The sequence below is a fragment of the Tinamus guttatus genome, unplaced genomic scaffold (genome assembly GCF_059628265.1).
Source record: "Tinamus guttatus ecotype Peru unplaced genomic scaffold, ASM5962826v1 Tinamus_guttatus_pri_ptg000656l, whole genome shotgun sequence".
NCBI classification, from domain to species: Eukaryota; Metazoa; Chordata; class Aves; order Tinamiformes; family Tinamidae; genus Tinamus; species Tinamus guttatus.
The window spans coordinates 94407-114354 of record NW_028289190.1 but is presented as its reverse complement, the minus strand read 5'-3'; the positions used below and the strand labels follow the sequence as shown (position 1 = coordinate 114354).

The 19948-nt window shown below is 48.1% G+C and overlaps 2 protein-coding genes across 2 annotated transcripts; one reads left to right on the top strand and one right to left on the bottom strand.

Moving 5' to 3' along the window:
* Positions 1 to 10494: 10494 nt before the first annotated feature.
* On the bottom strand, positions 10495 to 12968 carry LOC148591987 (endogenous retrovirus group K member 21 Gag polyprotein-like). Its single transcript, XM_088536307.1, has 3 exons — positions 12826 to 12968; positions 11415 to 12136; positions 10495 to 10580 (listed from the first exon to the last, which is right to left on the bottom strand). The coding sequence occupies exons 1-3, from the start codon at positions 12966 to 12968 to the stop codon at positions 10495 to 10497; spliced, it is 951 nt and encodes a 316-aa protein (XP_088392433.1).
* Positions 12969 to 18436: 5468 nt separating this feature from the next.
* Positions 18437 to 19612, top strand: LOC148591986 (endogenous retrovirus group K member 8 Gag polyprotein-like). Its single transcript, XM_088536306.1, has one exon. It carries the CDS (start codon positions 18437 to 18439, stop codon positions 19610 to 19612), a length of 1176 nt encoding a protein of 391 aa, XP_088392432.1.
* Positions 19613 to 19948: the final 336 nt, after the last annotated feature.

The following is a 19948-nucleotide window of genomic DNA, read 5'->3' as shown; positions in this document are numbered from 1 at the left end:
TTTCCAGATCCATCTGTAAAGACAGTGAGTCCATCAACTGGCCCCATTTGGCTCAAGTGCTTTTGACCCACCGTAATTTCCTGAAAAAGCTTAATAAGCGGATGTGAGGGCAAATTATAAGAGATCTGCCCATGAAAATCAGCCATAGCTGCTTGAACTTCATACTTGTTGGCTAAGCACCATTCAAAATACTACGTTTGTATTGGGACAACAATGCGATACGGATCCCTTCCTGTCAGTTCCACACATCTTTTACGAGCCTTCATAATAAGGTCTGCTAGAAGTTCAAACAATCCTGGTGCAGTCTTTCGAGGTCGAAAAGGTAAAAACAGCCGTTCCAGAATATGTAAAGGATCTGTCCATTCAGGGTTCCATTGCACCAAGGCACCAAAAGGAGTTGTCCGTTCAATGAGGACAAACAATTGAACTATCTGTAATGGGTCAATGCGGGATACAATTTTAGTTTGTAATAACGACTCCACCTGCTGGATTGTTTGAACCGCTGCAGGACTCAAAGTCCTAGTTGAGAAGGATTAACAGAATGCTGGAGCAGTTCCAATAAGGGCTGCAGCTGGGAAATTGTGAGACCAAGATAGGGTCTAATCCAATTCAGCGACCCCATCAATTTTTGGACATCAGTAAGTGTTTGAACGTTAACACTAAGTTTGATGGGTTGGGGCGTCACTTGCTGGGCAGTGACTGTAAGCCCTAAATATTTCCAGGGCTCAGTCTTTTGCACCTTCTCTGGTGCTATAACCAAGCCAAAATGCTGTAAGGATTGTCTAGCTACTTTTTCTAGATCGTTCAGCTGCTCCCTTTTCTGGGCTGCAAGGAAAATGTCATTCATGTGTGGATGAGACCGGTTTGAGAAGCCAGATCAGGCTTAGATTGGCCTCACGGCTTAAGGAAAGAGTCAAGACAGCGGGCTGGCTTGACCAGACTTAGGCTAAGAGGAAGGGTCCGGTGGTCGGAAGATTTCGCGATGTGACGGAAAGTCTAGGGGGAAGTAATGACAAGGACAATTTTAACCATAAATAGAACGGCTGCAATTGCATTCCATATTAAGCACTTACTAAGTCAGCTTCCGCATTTGAAAAGAGTATAACTGTAGTAAGCAACAAGCAATAAACGGCATTCCACTTCAACCATATTGGTGTTACGTGGTTTGTCCCCTCGCGGGCTGGGGACGTCCCCGAAGGACCGACCTCCAGGTGTACACGTTTCGTTGCCGGGCCCGGAGACAGCCATCGAGCCGAGACTGGAAGCAGCGACTGGCAGCAGGCGGAATACACACCACGTTGACCGGAGCCCGGATACAGCCCCGAGCTGAGACCGGAGACAGCGGCCGGCAACAGGTGGTGACCCCGACGTGATCCTGGAGGCGGAGGACAGCGCCACAGGCAGAGGACGGCGCAGGAGGCATGGATACTGCGGTAAAGGTGATGAAGACCCTGGGCAAAGAATATAAGACTTGTATCAAGTCGGCAGCCATCAGGGGGTACCTGGATACATTGGTCAGGCAGGGAGTAATTGGCTCCCACTCGCAAATTTTTTGGGAGGAGAATTGGGATAAGATAAAATCAGAATTGACTCAACGAGCTATGGCTGGAAAGGCAGAAGAGCTTGTGGCATTTGGGAAGATATTAGCCATTTTGGAGTTAGCAAGGGAGGATTGCGAAAGGTGGCGTGCAGCAAGAGTCTTTTGGGACCCAGGAGGGCCAAATGCAAACACTGGAGCAGGAGGAGGGGGCAAGGGCAGACCCCGGGCAGGAGGAAACGATAACTGCCTTCCCTACCGTAAGGGGCATAGGGGAATTTGATCTGCCCTTTAAAGTGGAGGTTGGAGAATTGTAATACCTTAAGTGAGGGCAGAAACCGTTATTAGGACTATTATCTCTGTTTGCTGTGTTCCTCTGTATTATGTGTTGTATCCTTTGTATAATAATGCTGACATGAGGTATGGTTGAAAGGTGGAAATTTGGATGATCTGTAGAATCATAGAAAGAAGATGTTTGCCTGCTCGGGCTGCACAATGAGAAGCACGGGGGCAGTTGCTCAGCCAGGCTCACAGCCGACCTCCTCCAAAACGCAGTTGAAGGCGGCTGCTCGACCGGGCTTGCAGCGAACTTAACAGCGAACTTCCTCTAAACTAGTTTGCAGATCAAGCACCCGAAAGGGAGGAAGATGAGAAAGGCAGGACCCTCAGACTGACGGCTGGGCCCACTTACTGGTACGCGCACCTGCGCACCCAGGAGGGAAGGTTATGTGACTGAAGGTGGAGTTTTTCCACCCCCTGGTCTGCCTGCTGGCACGTACTGGCCCTACGTGGCAGGATGCACCGGGCATAAACAGACAGTGCAGAGAGAGGGGGGGGCGAGACTCCTAACACCGAGACCTACGTTGTCTCCGCGGGGACGCGCGCCCGCTAAGCTGGGAGCCTGTCAGCAACCCTCTAATCTGCCGACTCGAGAGAATGTTCAGTCTCAGTATCCTGCCGGCAAATGGTACCTCAAGAGTAATTATTCATACTTTGCATCTTTGATGTGCTTTCACCTGAATAGAGGCTCTCTGTAGCCACCTTCTTTGTGTGATTATTGCCAAATCCCAAGCCCATTTGCAACGTAATTGGCGACGAGGATGGGCTTCGGCAATTGAAACAGTGGGACTCACTAGTGGAGTGCACAGCTACGTGAGGTCGTGCCACTGGATAGAAACTGTGTTTGTGCTGTTTGTGTGTGTGTGTGTGGTCTTTAGATCCCCTTATGTTTTGGAGTTTATTCCATTCAAGATAATATTTGGAACACTTCCCCCGTATATCTTATTAATATTGGGAAGAATTTGTGTAAACCTACTGAGATCAAGGGACCGTATGTTGTAATTTATAAAGGAAAAGAGTGGGATCGGTACAGATCGGGATTAGAAAGGGAACTCTCTAACATAGCTAAGTGGGACACGGAGATGAGAAGATAGATATGAGAACCCACAGACCAACAGGATGCAGATGCAAAAGAACTCACAGACCAACAGGATGCAGATGCAAAGATGTACATGACGGGTTAAGCTTGTGCAAGTGAGAGTTAGTAAATAGCTTCGCTATGTGTGTATACCAATAATAGACTAGATTAGGGATTGTAACCTAAAAAGAAATGAGGCATTTGGCTAAAGCATGGCATTCCTTACAACAGCCAAGGACAGGCCATTGTAGAAAGAGCCCACCGCACCCTCAAGCAACAAATAACCCGCCTTGGGGAAGGGGAGGGTTATACAGGAGGAGTACCCCAGAAAGAACAGCAGAGAATTTTAAGCCGCACGCTGTACGTTCTAAACCATCATAGCTGAGGAGAAGGGTCGGAAGCCCCATCCGAGCTCACTTTGAAAGAGGAAAGCAAGGAGCAGGGCAAATGCCGAGAGTCGCGGGTATGCTGCGGTGCAGATGGGTGAACGGGTGGAATGGGTTCCAGCGAGGTGTATTAGACCAAAGCTAACCAAGACCCGAGATGACTCTTCACCCACAGGATCGAATGGTTGGGAAGAAGAGGAAGAAGGAGGAGCAGGCGTCGCTCCTGCAACTGGAGAAGAATGAAGAAAAATATGAAAGACTGCGTGAGGAAGAGGAACGACACGGGGCGCTTGTGTGACGGACGCACCCCCGCAGACAGTATTGTATTGCTTACGCTTGCAGTAATGCGATAAGGCCGAACAGCGCAACCAAACTTACGCTTGCGATAATGCTACTTGCAATAAGGACGCCTATTCTGCTTTAAGCCGCCAGTAGTCTAGCTTTGCGGAGACTTAGTTATATTTTGTGTATACCCTATATTACAGTATAGATAAATAGCATAGATAAATAGTATAGATAAATATTCCGAGAAAGACTGTCAAGACCTGGAGCTCTTAACTGGCCAACAAGGTGCTTAAGGCGGTCCGGGATCCGAAGCGGATAAAGGAGACCGGTAAGGCCCAAGGTAATAAATTGGGAGAGGCCTCGGGGTTGCCGACAATAATCCAGGTGGACGCACTGAAGGAGAGTCGGCTGGGAATTGGGAGAGACGTCTCCCTGTTCCCTTGAGGAAAAGGGGTTGGTGTGGGACGGAAAGTATTATAATTAGGGGACAAGGAAAGTCGACACCTTGTCTCTAGACGGAGATTGTCCTACAAGCCCTCCACGAAGCCATATTGGTCGTTATGGATGCTGTCACGTAGGGGGGATGTAAATACCTGGGCTTTACTAACCTCACCTTCTGTTGTCTGACGACAGAGGATTATGAGAAAGTAGGCGATGCCTTTACCCCGACCTTCAACGCCATCGCGACCAGACAAGACCTGCAATGGATGGCCGAGTCCACGGTTGCCACCTCCACGTTGAGCCCGTACCCTCGCTCATATCCCTACAGCCACCGACGGCCGCCTGACGAAGAGAAGGAGCGAGGTAAAAAGAGAGAACAGAACAGGCTAGCACAGGCTAGGTGTCGGAGGAGGCACCAAGAACGAGAGGCGATACTCGCTGTGGAAGCTGGGCTGCTACAGGGGACAAAGTTACGCCTATGAAAAGAGGTTGCTAGGCTCTGGAGGGAGAAAGAAAAACTAGAGTCCATGCTGGAGGCTCTCTGCCCATTGTGCAAAATCAGCTTTGATAGCTGCTGGACCTCGTCGTCCAGCGGCCTCCGGGGCGCTCCTGTAAGGGAAACGGCCCCACCGTCCTCTCTGCCCCCTGATAAAGCCCAAAGGTCTGTCTCTAGGCCCACTAGGACCTATAAGAAGGTCATTCAGAACCCCGAGCTAGGGCTTGGAATGTTCCGAGCTCCACAGGAGGAACCCTTAGCATGGGGAGGGGGAGATGTGGATGAGACCGGTTTGAGAAGCCAGATCAGGCTTAGATTAGCCTCACGGCTTAAGGAAAGAGTCAAGACAGCGGGCTGGCTTGACCAGACTTAGGCTAAGAGGAAGGGTCCGGTGGTCGGAAGATTTCGCGATGTGACGGAAAGTCTAGGGGGAAGTAATGACAAGGACAATTTTAACCATAAATAGAACGGCTGCAATTGCATTCCATATTAAGCACTTACTAAGTCAGCTTCCGCATTTGAAAAGAGTATAACTGTAGTAAGCAACAAGCAATAAACGGCATTCCACTTCAACCATATTGGTGTTACGTGGTTTGTCCCCTTGCGGGCTGGGGACGTCCCCGAAGGACCGACCTCCAGGTGTACACGTTTCGTTGCCGGGCCCGGAGACAGCCATCGAGCCGAGACTGGAAGCAGCGACTGGCAGCAGGCGGAATACACACCACGTTGACCGGAGCCCGGATACAGCCCCGAGCTGAGACCGGAGACAGCGGCCGGCAACATCCATGTAATGGTAACAGTAACAGTCTGGAAATTGCTCCCAAACGGGAGATAAAGCTTGAGCAACAAACCATTGGCAAATTGTTGGCAAATTTTTCATACCTTGAGGTAACACCTTCCATTGATATATTTTCGCTGGTTCAGAATGGTTTACAGGTAATACAGTAAAAGCAAATTTTTCCCTATCCTCAGGTGCTAATGGAATGGTAAAGAAACAGTCCTTCAGGTCTATTACCACAATATCCCAGTCTATAGGGATCATTGAGGGTGCAGGAAGGCTGGGCTGTAAAGCTCCCATGGTGGTCATGGCAGCATTTACCTGTCGTAGGTCATATAAAAGTCGCCATTTGCCAGATTTCTTCTTAATCACCAATACAGGGGTATTCCAAGGACTGTGAGAGGGTTCAATGTGCCCAGTCACAAGCTGTTCTGACACCAATTCTTGCAGGGCTTGCAACTTTTCCTCTGCTAGGGGCCACTGATCCACCCACGCAGGCCTGTCAGTTAACCAGGTTAAAGCAAGTGTGGGTCGATGAACATCCTGCAATGCAGTGGCCCCCGTCAAAAATCCATCGTAATCCTAACCCCCCATTGTCCTAAACAATCTCTTCCCCACAAGTTCAGGGGTGCAGAGGTTATGTATGGTTTGATTGTTGCTATTTGCCCTTCAGGATTGGTGATCAGCACAGGTACGAGAGACACGCCCCCATGAGTGGATCCCCCCAGCCCTACTACACCCATCCCAGTGTTCACAATGGGCCAAGAGGACAGCCAGGAATGTTGAGAGATAATAGTCACATCAGCCCCAGTGTCCAACAAACCCGTAATCTTCAGCGTTGTTGGTGAATAGCCTTTGTTGGAGATGGTACATGTCATTTGTGGCCTCTGCGCTGATACAGGTTGCGACCAGAAAACTTGAGGTGGGCCCGTAGAGCCAAAGCCTCCTTCTTGTCGTTCCTTAAGTTCTGTGTGAGGAACATGCCGAGGCCCACCCCGCGAGACGGAATGAACGACACTTCAATGTGAAGCAGGTTCAATTTGTTTACTATTCTCTACGGTGTAGCTTTATACAATTCTATCACCTGTAAGCGTACACACGCGCTAAGCAACAGCATTCTCATTGGTTAAGCTATAGTGTCCATGCATAACTAGCTTGCAGCTGGCTGACATTCCTTTCCGATGCTCTATTGCTGGTCCTCCCGGATGCTTATCTGGCTATGGCCGGCCTAGTTCATTAAAAAGTTGCTAACGAGCGTTATCTTCTCCGGGTGGCCTTGGTTCCCATCGCTTCAGTTCCCGGTTCTCACCGCCTCAGCTCCTCGGTTCTCATCACTTCAGCTCCTCAGTTCTCATCACTTCAGCTCCTCGTATTCCTGTAAAAGTGCTAAGGCCCCAACATTTCCCCCTCTTTTTTCAAAAACAGAATTAGCGGTATTATGCATCAAGCGTTGCAAGTATTGGCAAAAGCAAGGTAACATAATCACAAGCACGAGTATAACCATCCCGATCACGCACAAGTGGTACAACATTTCTGTAATCCATGGTCCTAAGCCTAACGATCTGAGCCAATCTTCTAATCCCCAACTTTCTTCCTTCAACTTGTGCAGCCCTTCTTTCAAGAGTGCAATCTTTTTATGGATAGACTCTGAATGATCGGATAAGTTTAAACGACACATACCTTCAAAATCCTCACACCCATGCCCATGTGCTAAAAGCAGAAAATCTACTGCGGCTCTATTCTGCAATACTACATGATTTACACTAGCTACATCTTGCGATAGCTGATCTAAAATGTCTGATGTTAAATTTAATTCATTCCTCGTCCAGCATGCTAGCTGTTTCAAGGAAGTCATTGCTCGTGCGGCAGTGCTCCCTGGGATAAGCAGGGACACGAAGATAGTTTTGACCCTTGACCAAAATCTTGGATCCCCAACTTTTGTACAATCTAACTCATGTATCGATCGTTTCTTCCTTTTGGATACAAAGGTCATCACTTGGGATATATTAGGATGAAATAAGCTCAGTTTCCCCAGATAACATGGACCTCCTTGTGGACTGGACGGTACTCCGTTCCATGCCCGGTCTCCGCATATTAAAAACACTCCTGGTGGTAGCCGTTTTGCAGAGAAGCTCGTTAATTTACATTGGGTATATGTGTGAAGATAAACATCATTAATTTTCAGCCCCGAGTTAACTGTTGCCCATTGCGATGTACTTTCTTCAAGTGCACCTTTGCTATGCAGTTCAAAACTAACCCATCCACCGTTTCGGGTGGTATTTGTGGCATTCAGACTTCCCAACAAGTCTAATTCCTCCGGCGGGGAAGTCAAAGTGCCATTCAGACTTTTAATGATTTCACATTGCCAGCACCCGTCTAACTGTTCTGCCGTTCGCTTTGATCGGTAAGAGCACATAGTAGTATTTAATAGAGTATCATTAAGCACAGCAAAATTAGCTACGTACCCATTGAATTCTTGAGGTTGCCAAACAGGGACACCTATCAAACAAGTACGAAAAGGGTCTCCTGGACGTTCCAAGCTAAGACAGAAGGCACTTTGGCCTGTCTGATTAGCTATGGTGACCCAAATGTTCTCCCTCTGCTGAATTTCTGTCTGCCATTTCCCCTGCACTATTCCTGTCACTGTTATCAAGATGATTACCAAACAGCTGAACCTGGTCCATTCTGACATCCTGGTCCATTGATTGTTCCTGTCTGTTCCGCAACCACGGTCGTACCCACTTGGCTGGTACCCAGGTCGCTCCATCTCCTGCAAGTACACAAGCATAAACCGGTCCCCACGTAATTAACTCGACTGGACCTTCCCAGATCTGTTTCTGCGGCCAGAAAACTTCTACCTGCACCTTCTTTCCTGAAAGATCAGCTGGGTTTTTAGAAAAATGGGTGAAAATAGGTATACTATCATCATTTCGAGGGTTAAGCCAATTTAAAACATAACATGCTTTACTGATTAACTCGTAGGGACTCTTCTCCCCCTCTTTTTTCAAAGCAAACAATAATTGTTTTAAATTTTTATGATGACGCTCGATAATGGCCTGACCACCAGAATTATAAGGGATACCCGTCTGATGGATTATTCCCCATTGCTGGAAAAAGGTTGCACAGGTGTTACTCTTATACGCAGGTGCATTATCTGTCTTTATGATGTCAGGCTTTCCTAAAACAGCAATTGCCTGAGTCCAATGTTTACAGGCTGACTTGGCATTTGCAGAAGTGGCTGGGGTGGCCCATAAAGCCTTTGAACAGGTATCCACAGTAACATGTAAATACTTGAGGTGCCCAAAAGGTGCAAACTCTGTTACATCTGACTGCCATATCTGTCTTGGTTGTAATCCCCTCGGGTTAGTACCCATTTCCTGTAAAGGGGTCAAGCGTGCACAATCAGGACAAGCAGCAATAATAGCACGAGCTGTTGCTCGGGAAATTTTAAATTCGCGTTGTAACGCTTGAGCAGACTGATGAAAAAATGAATGAGAAGTTGATGCCTGCTGTTCCACCGAACAAGGAATACCTGCTGCTGACACAGCACTATCTATGACTGCATTGCCTTCTGTTAAAGGACCAGGGAGTGCAGTGTGGCTACGGATATGTGATACCCAAAAAGCATACCTCCTCTGTTGTATGATGTTCCAAAGCTGAACAAACAAGGCTTGAAGACTATGGTTGTTTACGTGCCCTATAATTGCCCTATTAATTCGTTGAACAATGCCTACCACATACAAGGAATCAATGACTATATTTATGGGCTGATCGTGAAAGGTTAAAAATGCCCAAACTACAGCTTTTAGTTCTAGGACCTGCACGGATGCAGTCTCTTTCCGAATTTGTGTTTTCCAGAGATCTGACTCCCGGAAAGCATACCCATACTTTCCAGTTTTGCTACTAGCATCCGTGAATACAGTAATCGCGTTTGACAATGGTCTTGAGCTCCGGATTTCTCGCTCTTCCAGCTCCAAAGAGGTGTGGAAGAGAGGATGCTTAGGATAGTGATTGTCCACTTTAATTCCCTGAATGGCTAAGGCAAATTCTACGCTTTGCAAGCACCATTCTTCGACTAGCTCTAGAGCCTTTAGAGGCAGAATAATACTGTCAGGCTCCCTACCGGCAATTGTTCGTAAACGCTGCCGGGCTTTCAAAACTCCCATTCCAATTGCCTCATGCCTCTGAGTTAAGGTGCGTCGTAGGTGACTTGGAAGAAAAACCCATTCGAGTATAAACAAGATCCCCTTCTCATTTATCTGGGCAATGATTACTGCTACCTCCCTTTTCCGATTATAAACCACCAAAGATATTGGTAACCCTTCCTGTAATCTATAGGCAGCTGTTCCGGCTATCTTCCCCTCAATTCGTTCTAAGGCTGTGGCAGCCTGTGGAGTTAAGCTCCGCTTTTCCGCAGGCTCTTTAGCTCCTCTGAGCAGTTGAAACAACGGCTCCATTTCCTCATTGGTAATACCACAAAAATTTCTGATCCATTGGATGTCTCCCACTAATTTTTGCACACAGTTAACAGTGTCAATTTTTGTCTGCAATTTAAGCTTTTGGGGTCTAATTCTAGCCTCTGTGATAACCATACCCAAATAATTCCAAGGAGCTTGCCTTTGCACTTTCTCAGGGGCAACGACCAAACCAAATTCCTTTAAACAAGTAATTAATTCCTCTTCGTGTGTAGCTGGTAAAACTTCAGGGCTTGCTACTAGGATGTCATCCATATAATGATACGTAATTAAATCTGGGTGATTTTTCCTCCACGGTTTCAGGGCCAAATTCACAAACCATTGACAGATGGTTGGCGAATTTTTCATTCCCTGTGGAAGAACTACCCACTGATATCGTTCCGATGGGCCTTCCCTATTAATCGTAGGAACCGTAAAGGCAAATTTGTCACTGTCTTCCGGGTCGAGGGGTATTGTAAAGAAACAATCTTTCAGATCAACTACTAACAAATGCCATGCTTGTGGGAGCATAACAGGTGAAGGCAACCCTGGCTGTAATGCTCCCATGTTTGCCATGCATGCGTTAACAGCTCGGAGATCATGTAACAATCTCCATTTTCCTGATTTTTTCTTAATGGTGAAAATAGGGGTGTTCCAAGGACTTGTTGACGGCTTAATATGACCTTGGTCTAATTGTTCTTTAACTAGTTCCTTTAGGTAATGCAGCTTCTCCTCTGGCAGCGGCCATTGGTCCACCCACACAGGGTCCTTCGTGGTCCATGTTAACTTTAAGGTGGGGCGGAAGCTGCCCCCAATGGCCGCTAGGGAAAAGGTGTCTGCAAGATGATTCCCCACTGGGCCAGAACATCCCTTCCCAACAGCCACAGTGATGTACACATCACATAAGGTTTTATCATGGCTCTGTTTCCCTCTTTATCCATGATGGTTACAAAGCATCGACTAACCTGCGTAGGAGATTGCCCTCCGATACCTGTCACAGGAGCATCAATTTCTTGCAGATCCCACTGAGGTGGCCATGCAAACTTGGGAACGATAGTGATATCTGAACCTGTATCAATCATCATGGCAACATCAGTAAGACGAACACCATCCGGTCCCACCATACTCACGAGTCTTGTCGGACGCTGAGTAGTTATTTTTTCACAAAAGGCAACCTGGGGGGGTCCAGAAGATCCAAAGCCTTTGTTTCCACGCTGGGCCTGTCCAGGATTAGGAACTAGAGCTCGAAAAGGTATCAATTGGGCTATCCTGCTCAGTGCTGGAATAGTAACAGGAGGATTGAAAATTTTAATCATTATGCCAATATTTCCAGAGTAATCAGCATCAATACACCCTGGTAGAACAAAAATACCCATTTTTGAAGCTGAGGAACGGCCAATCACCAAAGCGGATAGGCCCTTCCCCAGGGGACCAGTGCACGTAGATTCCAATATGTGCACATCAGAATCTCTAATTACTGTGGATTTTGCCACGGCCAAATCGACTCCTGCACTCCCGCAAGTTGCGGAGGAGAGCTCACAGAGGCAGCCATCATTTGGGGATATTTGTTCGCCGCGTCCCTCATAACGCGGCAGCTCCCGTTTCCCTGCAACTGTGTACCGTTCTTATAACATCGTGACCGACATTCTGCTGCCTTATGCCCAAACTTTTGACATTTAGCACAGTTCCCATTAAATCCTTTCGGGCCCACACCTTCAACTCTAAATTTGTTAGGACACCTTCTTTTCACATGTCCTGGTAGGCCACATTGAAAACACACTCCATGAAATCCTTTATCCCCCTTTCCAGATATTCTCCCCTCCTTGAGTGCTGTAGCCAAAGCCACGGCATGTATTTTAGCCTTCTGCTCTTCTTCAACCATTGGTGCTCGGGAACATACTTCTATCATTTGAATAATCGAGGCTCCTGGAGGCAGAGTAGCCAACAGTTGTTTACAGGATTGATTTGCGTTTTGTATTGCCAATTCCTTAGCCAATATTGCTTTCATCTCTGGAGGCACATTAGGTGCCATATCCAGGGCATCCTTCAGCCGGTCGACAAAACCGAAAAAAGGCTCGCCTGGCTTTTGCATTATTTTAGTATATGGTAATTGAGGTGTTCCTATCTGTGGCAGAGCAAGAAAGGTTGCTAAAGCTGCATTTTTTGATTGTTGTAATACTCTAGGGTGAAGCGCTGCTTGGGCCTCAACTGCCCGATAACGCCCATTTCCCATCAGTTGGTCGAGAGTGGCGACCCTTAACGGATCATCCATACTACAATTTAGATTTTCCAATTGCTTTTCTTCTAACCTTTCTTGCCACTTTGCTAGCCAGAGCATATAGGTAGTAGAGGAAAGCAGAAGTTCCATTATAGCCCTGCTGTCTGCAGGAACCATACTCGAATATTTAAACAAAGCAGAGACTTGGTTTCGAACAAGCTTATTATCATGTCCATATTGCATCACTGTTTTTTGTAAATCTCGCACCAATTTCCAATCTAAAGGCTCCCACTTGGGGCCCTGGGCTCCCACTACTACGGGGCTGCTATTGGAGTTAATATAAAGTCCCCCTGTAACCGAGCATTCTCTATCAACCCCTTATACCGCGCTCCCGCGTTAAAAGTTGGATCAATAGGTGGCGCCACATCCTTACTTTTTCCCGCACTATCACTTCCACTTACAGTGGCTCGGAACCACGACAACAACCCTTCTTCATCTGGATCGCTCCCTCCAGCTGCTTCCCCTTTCTTTTGAGCCTTCCATAACTCCTCAATCTCTCCACCCAAAATGTAACCCTCCATACCAAATTTTGCCTGTAGATAATTTTTTGCTTCGTCAATTGTCATACTCCCTTCTTTAACCTTCTGCAGTACCCACTCCTTTTGTCGTTTCATAACCTCTTCATTCACCTTAGAGCTAGAAGTACCTTTTCGTGCCTCCCATTGCCCCAGTTGTTTATCCACATTCTCCAACCCCTCTACGATAGCCTTATGGGCAGCCTTATATGCTGCCTTCACATCCCTTGCCCTGGACCCACAATCTAAGCGCCGCATCTGTTCCAATAACTCCGTCATTCTCTCTGTTTGCTCCCGAAGTTCTCGTCGCATTCCTTGGATGGTACTGTCATCGTCATCCGACCCATTCGGGATCGGTACTTTAATCGGATCCACGTCCATTTCGGGCGCTGTGGGGAGTGGTCGTTCCGGGGGTGGTCGTTCCTCCCCCTCCCACGGTGGAAGATACTCATCCACTCCCCCCCATACTTCACGTTCAGCTAGAGTTACTGGACACGCCTGTCGAGATGAAATCCCTTTTTCCTTATTGTCCATTTCTTCGTATGGATTCGGTTCAATAATTTCAGTCCACTCGGAGTCTCCTGAGCCACTCTCCTCCCCCTTTTCTCCGCCGAGTGCCTCTCGCAAAGCAGCAGCGACTTGAGCCTCCCCGTGCAATTGTTCAAGCATTAGCCGCACGGGACGATATATTTTTGCAAGTCGCCGAGCTTCCTTTGAACCTACTTGCACACCATCCCACAGTTCTTTTCCCACTCGCTCCCAGGACTCGAGCTTATATACCTGAGAAGTTTCTTCTATGAGTTTTTTCTGCTTACAAAACAGCAGCAAGTCAATTAAATCGTCTTTTGAGATCTCAGTTTCAGTCTTTTGAGCGAGCTTTAACAAACTTTCTATAATAGCACGCTCCGTTGCTGATGCAGCAATTTCCATCCTAGTTGCTGATGCAGCAATCCCCATCCTGCCCCTGACTCACCAGGTCAGTCCTGACTCACTAGGTCAGCCGTGGCCACGATCCGCCTCTCCCGGGCGCCCAGCTACTTCTCCGCTGGCTGCAGGATCCCTCGCGTTCTCGGCTCCACTCTACCCACGGTCGTATCACGTCGGGGTCACCAGATGCCGAGGCCCACCCCGCGAGACGGAATGAACGACACTTCAATGTGAAGCAGGTTCAATTCGTTTACTATTCTCTACGGTGTAGCTTTATACAATTCTATCACCTGTAAGCGTACACACGCGCTAAGCAACAGCATTCTCATTGGTTAAGCTATAGTGTCCATGCATAACTAGCTTGCAGCTGGCTGACATTCCTTTCCGATGCTCTATTGCTGGTCCTCCCGGATGCTTATCTGGCTATGGCCGGCCTAGTTCATTAAAAAGTTGCTAACGAGCGTTATCTTCTCCGGGTGGCCTTGGTTCCCATCGCTTCAGTTCCCGGTTCTCACCGCCTCAGCTCCTCGGTTCTCATCACTTCAGCTCCTCAGTTCTCATCACTTCAGCTCCTCGTATTCCTGTAAAAGTGCTAAGGCCCCAACAGGAACACAACTCGAAAAAGGCACAAGTTGAGCGACACGGGTACCTTTGGGAATGGTTACTGGGGGATAGGGAGTAGACATCATAGCACAAATTTGCCCAGTATAATCCGAATCAATAACACCTACATGAACAATTAATCCACTCAAAATACTGCTAGACCGTTCAATCAATAATGCACTGAGTCCTTGACCTATAGGCCCCTTTGCATCCAGAGGCACTTTAACAATATCCGTAGTTGACAGAGTTACTGTGTCGGTAGTGGATGCATCCATGCCTGCTGATCCACGGGTTTTCCCTGTGAGACGGTCGCAGAAGGATAAACCCATCGGAGGTGCTCCCATGCATGGAATCGCTGTGTGAGGTACTTGTGTCCCCGCGCGCCTCCCTGCGCTTGTTTCCTCGTTTCCCGTCAAAGAATAGCCATTAATGTGGAATTTAGATCGACAGTGTCTGGCAAAATGCCCTAGCCTGCCGCATCAATTACAAGTATTGTCCACAGGCTTGGCAAAATGCCCTGCCGCTTTGCCTTTTCGCTTAGCAGCTGCGCTCTGAAACGGGCAAGCAGCCTTGATATGCCCCTCCTGACCGCACCCAAAGCACTTGGGATTGGGATGAAGAACTGCAGCTAGAGCAGTCATTTTATGTGTTATTGTTCCCGCTCTTGAGCAAGCTGTTACCATATCAGGAATAGTTGGGTTCCCTGGCATTGCTTCAGTTATTTTCTGACAATCTTCATTAGCATTATCTTTAGCTAGCTGAGTGCACAGTCTCTCTCTCAAGTCATCATCCTCTACTTGTTTTTCTAATGATGTAGCAATCCGTTCAACAAATTGTAAGAATGGCTCTTTAACCCCTTGCTTGATTGTTGTATATTTAGGACGGGGCGATGCCAGCTCCATAGTTCGTATCAGAGCTGACATACCTAAATGTTGCGCCTGTTCAAGAATACTAGGGTCCCACTGACCCTGAAGATCAGGGTTAGCAAAAAGACCCGTTCCCATCAAAGCGTCAACCCCAACTCCCTGCCGCGGATCTCCTTGCGGCAATCGCATGTTATCTAGTGCAGCCCGCTCAGCTAACCTCCTCCAGTGTGCCATAAACACTTGATTCTCTACAGGCTGGAACAGAATCTGAGCAAGATGGGTTACATCATACGAGGCTAAAAGATCCGCATTAATAATTCAGATCAGCCGCATTACCTCTGAAGAGTTAATACCATATTTTGATGTAAATGTCTGCAGGTCTTGCACTACTTTCCAGGCAATCGTGCTGTGTTCATCCCTTCTTCCAGAGTTGGGGGCCGCCTTAAACACAGGAAAAGCTCCCAAACCACAGCCGACAACTTGAGTGGAGGCCTCTGAGGGGCAACCGATCTTATCTAACAAATCCCATTGCCCCATTTCGGCTGCCTTTTTTCTAACCTGATCCCAGAATTTGCCAGGCTGTCGCGGCAACACAGTCACCATGGTGGGGGGGGAGAGTCCAGGGTTCAGCTGCTAATCTCAAGGTCCGACATTGAGAACTCCCTATAGTCTCTTTCACAGAAGGACGAACAGCAGAAACCACCTCCTCCTCCTCGTCCGAGGAGTCTTGGGGGCAGGGGGGGGGAACGTTTTTTACTGCGGATTTCTTCATCATTTTCCTTCTCCCCCTCTCCAGGAGGAGCAGAGGGAAGCACAGGTTTATTCAAAGCCTCCCACTCGGCCAACTGTTGCGCGGGTGTCTTATAGAGGGCGGGGGGCAAAAGCTCACTGGGAGACTTCCCCCGTCGCCGCATCTTAACCAGCTCATCAGGCGAGGGGTACTTATGACTTGAGTTGGTTTCATGTTTCAATGACCCAGAGGCGCCCGTGGAGCACTGCAAAACGTCCATTTGCTCCGTAACAGACTCTATAGGAGAAGGATGCTTCTCCTGGTCCTCTCTGTCTTCCCCCAAAAGAGGGGAACTTTCGGGCATCACCGGAATGCTCTCCTGGTTGTGCTCCGCTTTCCAATCCTCCAAAGTCTCCTGCAGCAGTCGCCAAGTAGTAGGTAAACCCTCTACCTCTTTAGAGCCTCTAGAAAGGGCATCCCACAGCTTATCACCCACCTTCTGCCAAACGCTCACACTAAATGCAACAGCTGAAGTGGCTTCAAACCCCTGTCCTCGGCACCAGAGCAACAGGCGGCGTAACGCATAGTCAGTAACTTTAATACCTCTCTGAGCAAGTAAGGCCTTCCATGTAGATAAAACTAGGGCTTCCTGCTTTGTCAGGTTTTGCCCCATCTCTGTGTATTTCTGCTCTCTGCAGCGCACCTTCGAGAGGTGACAGTCCCGCTCGCACCTTTAAGAGGTGTCAATCCCGTTCCCGGCGGCTCACCTTCACAAGGAGTCAAATCACAGGTCCGGACCAGGCAGCTTCCCCGCTGTTCTCAAGTTCCGCCGGGTTCCGCCACCACCGCCAGTCGCCAGGCGGTCCACTTCTTATTATCACGTCGGGGTCACCAGTTGTTGCAGTCGTGCCGGCCAAAAACACAAACAACTGGGGTAGATGCAACGCAAACTACCCTTTATTGTTTTTCAGGTACATTATTTATACCGAGCTCTCCTCATCGTGGCTGCTGCTTATTGGTGAGGACTACAAAGGACAGTAGCTAGTGACAGAGTTATGATTGGATGATTCTTAGCTTGGCCAGTTTCTGCTCCATGGCCAAACCTCCTTAAACTTGTTAATAACTTTCTGCTGTGTCCGTGTGAACTCCCTATCTCATAGATACACTCTAATCTTTTCAAGGTTAACATTCTCTGCTAAGGGAGCCAGGGATTTCACAGACCTGCTGCAATCCCTGACAAGAGGAGGGTAGCAGTCAGTCAGGAACAGAAGAAGATGATGGGGTGACATTGCCTGTCTCCATAGCAGGCTACACTAAAATTGGCTGACATCAGTAGTTGGACTGCAGCCTAAATTGAAGGCACTTTCTTGCTGCTTTAGGAAATATCTGCTAAAAGTTTCTTTGGATGGACTTTCTTTCCATTTTCTACACAAAGTCCGTCTTGGTTCTGATACTTTTTTTTTAAATTAAATTTTAGTTTAAGTGATTATTATCCTATTTTGATGGATGCTCTAATGAGCATAATGTGTTGCAGAAATGCTCCTGCAGTGTGTTTCTGAAATCACTAATCATTTCCTTTGTAATGAAAAGATTTTTTTTATCAGACTGATAACTGTAGAGAGCATTGTTCAAACCTGGTTAATGGAAAAAGGACATAGCCAGACAGAGCTGATACGGAGGGCCTAAGTAAGACAAAGGACAGAGTGTCCCTGAGATAAAGAAGTTGCTGCAGCTGCACAAACAAAAGCAAGCAGGAACCGGTTTGATACCGCAAGAATGAAGAAGAACCACAAGTACTGATTTCGCAAATAGCATTTAACCAATCATGAGCTCAGGTTCTGTAATATGCATGAGGCTAATTAAGGAGTGTATAAGAAGCAGTCTAAAATGATTAATAAACGAGTCTTGTTGATGACCAACTGGTGTCAGCAGTCTCCCTTTCTCCTACAAATGGTGACCCCGACGTCGCCCTCCTGATCTAAAAGAAAACGGGGGAGGACGCGCCACGGTGGAGAAAGTAGGAGTTGGGTCCTCAAGCAGCCGGGACGGTGCAGAATCCGCTGAAAGGATGGCACCCCTGAAGATCATATAGGTGATTTCGGGCCATACGTGCCACCGGAGCCTGGAGAGCTGCAACAGCGCTGACGCCAAAAATGGATAGGCAAGTGGCATATGAATTATTTACTCGTACCTTACAGCAGTATAACGTGCAGGGAATTGACTTAAAGAAAGAATTACCGTGATTACTAGCATGGGGCTATGCGAAGGGTTGCTTTATTGTCCCACATACGGTACATGAATTATCGGAGTGGCGTAAATTGGGTGATAAGTTATGGGATGCAATGTTAGATGACGATAAGACAGCTAAAAAACTAGGGAAACTATGTAGGGTGGTGCATAACGCACTGTTACAACGGGTGGCGGAGAAAAAGGCAGCGGATCAGGCGATTGAGGCTCATAAAAAGAATTTACATTATGGGCAGGAGGATGAGCAACCGTGGGCTCCAGCAGTTAGAACTGTGACAATTCCGCCCGTAGTAACACCCAGTGAGGGTAGCAGTTCGGAGGCGGGTACGGTCCCCTCAGCGCCCACTCTTGAAGGATGGGAGGAAATCAAAATTGGGGATGGCGACACACCGCGACCCCCAACCCCCCCAGCTCCACCCACGCCACGGCAGTCTCTTGGGGCACTGGAGTCTGTCCCGGGAGATGAAAATGGCCGGATGGAGGACATGGCAAAACAAAGGAGAGAGGCCTGGCAGAATGTGGCGCAGCAAGCGATCGCTGAAGGGGATAGTGCAATCCTGCGAACTTCTGGTTACATGGCGTTTCCAGCCACCTTTACACCCATATATGATCAACAAGGCAACCCAGCCGGTATGCAGGGTGAGTTTCACCCATTGGATTGGAAGTTGTTAACGCAATTGCGACAGACAGTTAGCCAATTTGGACCTAAAAGCGAGCCCGTGAAACAAATGTTAGATTACCTGTTTGACACACAGGTGTTACTCCCAAATGATTTGCGAGGGATATCACGTCTTATGCTTACGGAGCATCAATTATTACTCTTTGGGGCACATTGGCAGGCTCTTGTCAATGAATCGGTAGCCACACAAAGACAGCCAGGAGATCCGTTGCATGGGATCACTGCAGATGAACTGATGGGGCTAGGTAATTACCTTAGGACCAAAGCACAGTTTCTGATGGGACCAGAAAAAGCAAGAGAAGCAATGAGGGTGTTCAGAAATGCTCTGGAAAGGGTAAAAGAGCCGGGAGGGGTACCTCCGTATATGGGCATAAAACAAGGCAGAGAGGAGCCATTCGGTACATTTGTTGACCGGGTAGCAGCAGCAATAGAAAAGGCGGGGGCTCCAAGCTGGATGAAGGGAACACTTTTGAAACAATGTGCATTGCAGAATAGTAATTCTACCATACAAAGGCTGATTGCCACGTTACCTGGGAATTGGGCAATAGAGGAGCTGTTAGAACGGGCGGCAATGATACCAGCGGGATCTCAGGCATTATTGGTGGAAGCTATAAGAGACCTTGGGGAGGGACTGAAAAAGCAGGCTGAAGCCTCACAAACTCAGGTGTTAGCTGCTCTTGCACCTCTCCAAGCCTCCGCAGTCACCAGCAACGGCCGTTTCCGATCTAATTTGTCTACAAAATGTTATCGATGTGGAAAAGGGGGTCACGTACGCAAGACGTGCCGAGCCACCGGGGTCTGGTGTCAGACTTGCCAGTCTGACTCGCACAATTCAACTGCCTGCCGTCGCAAGTCGGGAAACCGCCAGCAGAGCGCGTCCGGTCGCGCTATGACACAAATGACCGGGGAAAGAGCAACAGCGCCACCTCCTGTCTCCAACCAGCAACGGCAGGGTCCCTCGGCTTGGACCTGACAGCCGCAGTAGACGTCACCCTGTATACCGATCGACCTACGAAGATACCTACAGGAACCAGAGGACCTATAGTAATCGACGGACACACGTTCGGAGCTTTGTTATTGGGGCGCTCCTCAGCCTCTATAATGGGACTCTTTGTGCTCCCCGGAGTGATAGATGCGGATTATACTGGAGAAATACAAATTATGGCCCACACCCCTTACCCACCGTTAAAGATTGAACAAGGTCAACGTATAGCTCAGCTTGTTCCACTACCGCAGATCACTGCAGGACTTGTACCAGAAGGAATGGACTCCCGGGGTACCAAAGCCTTTGGGTCAACGGGACTTACTT

Bases quoted from the DNA above. Each gene is read 5' to 3' on its own strand.
- LOC148591987 (XM_088536307.1), bottom strand. From the start codon at position 12,968: ATGGACGTGGATCCGATTAAAGTACCGATCCCGAATGGGTCGGATGAC. The intron at 12,137-12,825 runs GTCCAGGGCAAG...TTCCTCTACTAC, and splicing joins ATGCGGCGCTTAGATTGTGG to CTATATGCTCTGGCTAGCAA. The intron at 10,581-11,414 runs GTACACAGTTGC...CCCACCTTAAAG, and splicing joins GTCACGATGTTATAAGAACG to TTAACATGGACCACGAAGGA.
- LOC148591986 (XM_088536306.1), top strand. From the start codon at position 18,437: ATGGAGGACATGGCAAAACAAAGGAGAGAGGCCTGGCAGAATGTGGCG.